Source organism: Oncorhynchus keta, chromosome 5 (genome assembly GCF_023373465.1).
Source record: "Oncorhynchus keta strain PuntledgeMale-10-30-2019 chromosome 5, Oket_V2, whole genome shotgun sequence".
Classification (NCBI taxonomy): Eukaryota; Metazoa; Chordata; class Actinopteri; order Salmoniformes; family Salmonidae; genus Oncorhynchus; species Oncorhynchus keta.
The window spans coordinates 14,616,590-14,623,224 of record NC_068425.1 but is presented as its reverse complement, the minus strand read 5'-3'; the positions used below and the strand labels follow the sequence as shown (position 1 = coordinate 14,623,224).

Here is a 6,635-nt window from a genome sequence, read left to right as displayed (position 1 = left end):
TTCTGCCTGCTGGGAGATAAGTCTATCAGGGCAGCTCAGGAGGGTTGGCTTCGGCAACAGACAAGAAGTTTGTCCAGGGGGGAATGTTAGATTTGAGCTCACCACCCAGCTGTACCTTCTATTAGATTGTCTAGAAAGTAAGCTGCCGTCAAGCCCACAAGCTGTGGTGTGGTTCAGTTTGAGTTTAAGTGATGTGCAGATTGGCCATGGACCTCAGGATGACCCAACCTACCTACACATCCAACTGGTTTATGTTTACTCAGAACTGCATAATAACACAATGGCCCCTGCATGCCCAGACCTGCTCCACCACCTCCACCTGACCCGACTCTTCCTTAACACCTGCCTCTGGGCTGCTCATGTTCAGGGTGACGATTACAAAAACATTGGACTTACACAGACAGACCAAGTTGCACCATGGTTATTAGTCCAGTGGGTCTGGCCATCTTATAAAGCTTCGACAAGCTCAGACATGCCTGAGGGAAATATCTACATTTTTCTGCTATGAAAGACAAAGAGGTTATCTTCATTATAACATTGGGCAAGAGAAGGAGGGAAGTGTTCAGAATGGGTCTCACACACACACACACACACACACACACACACACACACACACACACACACACACACACACACACACACACACACACACACACACACACACACACACACACACACACACACACACACACACACACACACACACACACACACACACACACACCATTATTTTGATCCTGGAAGAACTTCTCCACCATGAGTGAAATTGAATGAGCGCTGCTACAATACCTCGTCACACTCTATCGCTAATGGATCCTCTGGAAATGGAATTTGGATTTGTTGGGAAAGGCTGATAAATAAACAACTCCTCGAGGGATCTGAAAGCAACGTTTCATCTTGCAGAGATGGATGTGTGTTCATCTGCCCTGCTGAGTGAAGTGCTTTGTTTTGTACCATCCATTTCAGAATGCACTAAGGGACCGGGGCTTAGGCAGGCTGGTCCTCATGAGACAAACTTTCAGTGGTGTATGGTGAGAGGGTGTAGGTAGGGGATAGAGATAGGACAGTTAATTCCTGGTAGAGTAGAAGAGTTGTAAATGTACTTGTCCTATCTGTCTGTCTACTACATACATTAACAATAGATAATACAGTATAGTTAAGCAATAAGGCACGAGGGGGTGTGGTATATGGCCAATATACCACGGCTAAGGGCTGTTCTTATGCGTGACATAAGTGGAGTGTCTGGATACAGCCCTTAGCTGTGGTATATTGGCCATATACCACAACACCCCGAGTTGCCTTATTGCTATTATAAACTGGTTACCAACATAATTAGAGCAGCAAAAATATATATTTTTGTCCTACCTGTGGTATACGGCCTGATATACCAGCGCTGTCAGCCAATCAGCATTCAGGGCTCGAACCACCCAGTTTATAATGAGATTTATACAACGGGTGGGTCTAATCCTGAATGCTGATTGGTTAAAACCTATTTCAGCTGGTGTCTATTCCACAAGTTAACACCTATTTACTTTGTTCCATCTTTTTCCTATCCCTCGGAAGATCATAGAAACTACATCACAAAAGCATTTATTTTTAAGTCCACTGTCTTTATTTAATTAATGCATTATTTACAGCCTTTTAATTAATCATTCAATAATTAATCACCCCATTCATCACATGCACGTTTAGATAAACTTACTGCCAAAGAAATGACCATCTATGCTGAAAAAGTTATTCAGTATTTTCATATTTGAACTGTATTACTTGAATCATACATAAAACATCATGTAGATAACATACCCTTACAACCATGGCTATACTAATGTTAGGTAATCCTGAGCCTTTTTAGAATATCTACTAATGGAAAGAATATTAAAAAATCATCATAAAGTTTTACAGTTGAAGACTTTCAGAACATAATGCAGCCGGTTGGACAGCCAGAAAACTGTCATGGCACAACTCTCTCTTGCATTATGTCTGATCTGATTGCCCACAAAATACTGATTCTGAAATTATATTATATTAATATGTGAAGAGTTCCAAAACACTATATACACACATCTTTCATTATTGCTTATCCTTCTTGTGTGTGTGTGTGTAAAATATAAAATTTCCACTTGTCTAATGTCCATTGCTCATGTTTCTTGGCCCAAGCAAGTTGGTTCTTATTGGTGTCCTTTAGTAGTGGTTTCAGCAATTCGTGCATGAAGGCCTGATTCACACAGTCTCCTCTGAACAGTTGATGTTGAGATGTGTCTGTTACTTGAACTCTGTGAAGCATTTATTTGGGCTGCAATTTCTGAGGCTGGTAATTCTAATGAACTTATCCTCTGCAGCAGAGGTAACTCTAGGTCTTCCATTCCTGTGGTGGTCCTCATGCGAGCCAGTTTCATCATAGCGCTTGATGGTTTTTGCAACTGCACTTGAAGAAACTTTCAAAGTTCTTGACATTTTCCAGATTGACTGATCTTCATGTCTTAAAGTAATGATGGACTGTCGTTTCTCTTTGCTTATTTGAGCTGTTCTTGCCAAAATATGGACTTGGTCTTTTATCAAATAGGGCTATCTTCTTTATACCACCCTTACCTTATGACAACACAACTGATTGGCTCAAACGCATTAAGAAGGAAAGAAATTCCACAAATTAACTTTTAAGAAGGCACGCCTGTTAATTGAAATGCATTCCAGGTGACTACGTCATGAAGCTGGTTGAGAGAATGCCAAGAGTGTGCAAATCTGTCATCAAGGCAAAGGGTGGCTATTTGAAGAATTTAAAATGTAAAATATATTTTGATTTGTTTAACACTTTTTTGGTTACTACATGATTCCATATGTGTTATTTCACAGTTTTGATGTCTTAACTATTATTCTACAGTGTAGAAAATAGTCAAACATAAAGAAAAACCTTTGAATGAATAGGTGTTCTAAAACGTTTGACTGGTGTATAGATTTTAGTGTATAGGTTTTTGGAATGAAGTGGTTGCTAATTAGGATAGATGTATTAGTTATATAACAGACATTCAATGCTATGTTAAAAACAGCATGTTTATTTCATAGATGCAAACAATCAAAAAGCAAATAGAAAATGCACATAAAATATAAAAAAATCAAAAATCAATTAACGTATGTTTTTCTGAATGAATCCATGATGCTAATGTAGCAAAACAGTAGTCTATAGGTCCTCTGGCCTCCTGCTGGACTGCTTGTTCAGTATTGGGGCTGGTGCTGGGTGAGGGTGTCACATATAAGACTCTGCTGTCCCCCATGGCTGCATCTCAGTGAAGAAGCCTTCACAGAAGCTGAGACTATGGTCCAGGGTAATAGGCATTGCCTGCACCTCCTCTTTCAGCTCCTCCCAGGGGTGCCTCTGCTGCTCATCAGGGAACAGTGTCAGCTCCTCAAAGTGCTGTGGGTGGACCCCCAAAGGGAGCGGCTGCTGCAGCCCAGTCAGATTGAGGTGCTGCTGGATCTCCTCCATGTTGTAGCAGCCCATGGTGGTCACCTCCATGTACTTGCAGGCCTGCAGGTGGTCCCGGTCAGCCCCTCCGCTGCACCACCTCCCCAGGTGCCAGGCCCGGCCTTGATCCTGCTGGGAGAGCTCCACCTTACAGCCCAGGGAGTTCAGAGCTAAGTTAATGTCTAGATCCTCAAAGTTATTGCTGCTCCCATTCAGAACATCGTCAAACACCATGGCCCAGTCTAGTTCACCCTTCAGTGCCTCTGGTTCCATGAGATCCGGTGTCAACAGTGGTGACTTATGGACTGTCTCCCACTTTGTGCCACTAAGTTTGCATCTGTTCCCAGCACCTGCTCCTCTGTGGGACACTGTGTAGTGGGCCTGGGAGAAATGCTGGTGGTACTCCTGGGTTTTCCGATTACGGGATGATCCTTGGGTTTTGCTGTGTCTCTGGGTGTTGAAATGGATGGCTGACATCCGCCTGCGCTTGAAGACTCCATTGACAAACATGTCCGCGTACTGAGGGTCAATCTGCCAGAATCCCCCTTTTCCTGGTTCATTCTTCTGCCTGGGAACCTTCATGAAGCACTTGTTGAGTGACAGGTTATGTCGGATAGAGTTCTGAGGAGAGAATAGAATGTAGTTCATGAAAAGACGAGCTAACTGATAGTAGTCTTACTAAAGGTTCTCTGTCATTTGTTGCTGGATCGTCATAATGTTACACCTAACGATGTGCATATATAAATCATTGGTTATAACATGTCAAATGTGCATCGTCAGGACAAGGTAATAACAATTTAAGTTCATTATTCTCCTGAATCATATAGTTCCCATCACAGAGATTCCAAGAAAATCAAACAACGTCAATCATTTAAACGTGTCTAATAAAACAACACATTTTTGAATGGTCAGCGAGAGTTGCGCCTGTTCCTGTCCGATGATTTCTACTCATCTTCTACTTATTTCCCTCCAAAAATCAAACAAGAAATAACCCACGGTCACGTCAATGATGAACAAATATAACCACGATAGGCCTAGAACTTATTTTCCATACAACATCAAAATAAATTTTGTTTCTCTGAGGGATTAGTTGCATGCAATCGCCCACCCATCTCTCTCCCCCTGTGTTGTGTACCTCTCTCAGGTTTGATCAATAATGTAGAAGACAGACTGAGTCACTAACCTGCCAGCTGGTCTCAGTGTGTCTGTAGTAGCAGAAGTTCTCTGTGATCCAGTTATAGATAGCAGACAGTGTGATCTTGTTCTTCTTGCCGGCCTGCATGGCTCTGCAGATCAGTGTGGCGTAGGAGTAGGGAGGCTTCACCTCGTGGTTGGTCTTGAAGTCTACCTCCTCCAGGGACTTGGCTGGCACAGTGATCTGGTGGTGGTTGGTCACTGTCGGGTGAAGTGAGTAGTAACTAGTCCTGTTGGCTGAGGCACTGGAGGTGATGGGGCTGCCTGCACTCTGAGGCATGCCGGAGGCTGCAGTGTCCCCAGCAGGTGGACTGGAGGGGGAGTCGGAGCCCTGAGGGTGCAGGTGGCTGGGCTGAGGCAGCTGGTACGGCTGGCAAGTGGAGCCCGGTAGGCTTTCTAGACTCGCACTGACTATGGTGAAGTCCTGGAGCCATTGGAGGCTGGTGAGACTGTCATCCAGGTGCACTGAACCATTCTCATCGTCTTGGTCTTCTGGGTGAAGCTTCATCCATTTCTCCTTGAATCTGGTGGCAATCTCCTGACTTGGTAGTACTGGCATTGTAAAGTGACCCTGTTAATAAATTCCCACAAAAGATTGCTGTATTACATTTCTTGCTGGCTGTCATTCCTGTGAATCCTTTACATATTGGTGTGATCTCACTCAGCTGACTTTAAATTTACAATGTGAAATATTGCGTTATAAACTCATAAAAATAAAAGAACAGTGGCCATTCATTCATAAAGAAGTATTAGCGAATGCAGTACAATTACCTTGGTGTACTCCGCAGTACAACTTGAGTGATCAGCTCCACTGTTCTCATATGGTACCCAAACCTCTTACACGTTATTGCGATGTCTTTACAGACGGCTTTGTGAGGAACTGCTATCTAAACATGTAAACCCAAGACTTAATTTGCAAAAGTAGCCTTCATTCAGATCCTGTCGATGTGTGATAATAATCCCACAACGGCGGAGAGACAGATCCGAACATACTGAGGGAAAGACAGAAAAGACCGCCTTGAGTTTTAATAGCCCTAAACAAATTGCAGGTCGCTGATTGGCTCCGTGATTTACAGGTTTCACCTTTGTTTCTACGGCTCACTGTATGAGTGCATATATAGGAAAAATGTGTTATTAAATCAGTGAAAACAGAATGTAATTGCACTTAATATTCTGCGTAATATTTTTTACCTAATTTAATCAGAAATAAATTGGCTTCTGACTGTCATTGTATACGTTGTGCATTTATGAATTGTAAGAAGGATGAGTTTTGATTTAAAAACGAAAGTGCCGTTTTGTTACTAAGGCTCTTCTGTAGGCTATTGGACAGTTAATGATATATATTATTTAAACGGTATCCTGAATAATTGCAGATAATGAATACATCCTTAGTTAATTGTAAAAACAGCCACCTTTGGAGTTAAATGTTTTACAACTGTGCTGTGACTTTACCTACACATGGTCGATATTTGAATTGACTTTTGATTAATTCCTCGTTTTATAGACATTGAATACATAAATGTTACAGTTAATGAGATTGTGTGTAGTAGACATTGCGAACATACTGGCTCTGTGATGAAATTGGGTAATTCTGGTTTTGACATGATGTATTAGCGACATCTACTGGTTATTGTCGATGTTAGGTTCTCGTATTTGCTATACCCATTATTTAATCCGTAGGTATACCCAGCTGACAGGGAAACTATGATTCCGTTAAAATGAATATGATCATTGTAGAAAACTCCATCACAGTCACTCTTTCTCTGATCCTGGGAGTCTGGGACACAGGCTCACAAACTCTGTCTTTCTAACTCAGGGTGTAATGGGTCAGCGGTCAAACGACCTCCACTCAACACTGTCAAACGCTCCCTGAAACACTTCAGCGAGCAGGCCTTTCTAATCGACCTGGCCGGGGTATCCTGGAAGGATATTGATCTCATCCCGTCAGTAGAGGATGCCTGGTTATTTTTTTTAAATGCCT

General features: G+C 42.4%; 1 protein-coding gene across 2 annotated transcripts; it reads right to left on the bottom strand.

Annotated features, from left to right (window-relative positions):
• Window positions 1-1,589: 1,589 nt before the first annotated feature.
• On the bottom strand, window positions 1,590-5,679 carry LOC118384535 (forkhead box protein J1-B-like). Of its 2 annotated transcripts, none has more exons than XM_035771146.2 (3): window positions 5,426-5,679; window positions 4,644-5,225; window positions 1,590-4,081 (listed from the first exon to the last, which is right to left on the bottom strand). In XM_035771146.2, the coding sequence occupies exons 2-3, from the start codon at window positions 5,211-5,213 to the stop codon at window positions 3,242-3,244; spliced, it is 1,410 nt and encodes a 469-aa protein (XP_035627039.2). In that variant the 5' UTR covers window positions 5,214-5,225; window positions 5,426-5,679; the 3' UTR covers window positions 1,590-3,241. The 2 variants fall into 2 exon arrangements, with proteins under 2 accessions (XP_035627039.2, XP_035627040.2); XM_035771147.2 differs by having other exon boundaries at window positions 4,644-5,206.
• Window positions 5,680-6,635: the final 956 nt, after the last annotated feature.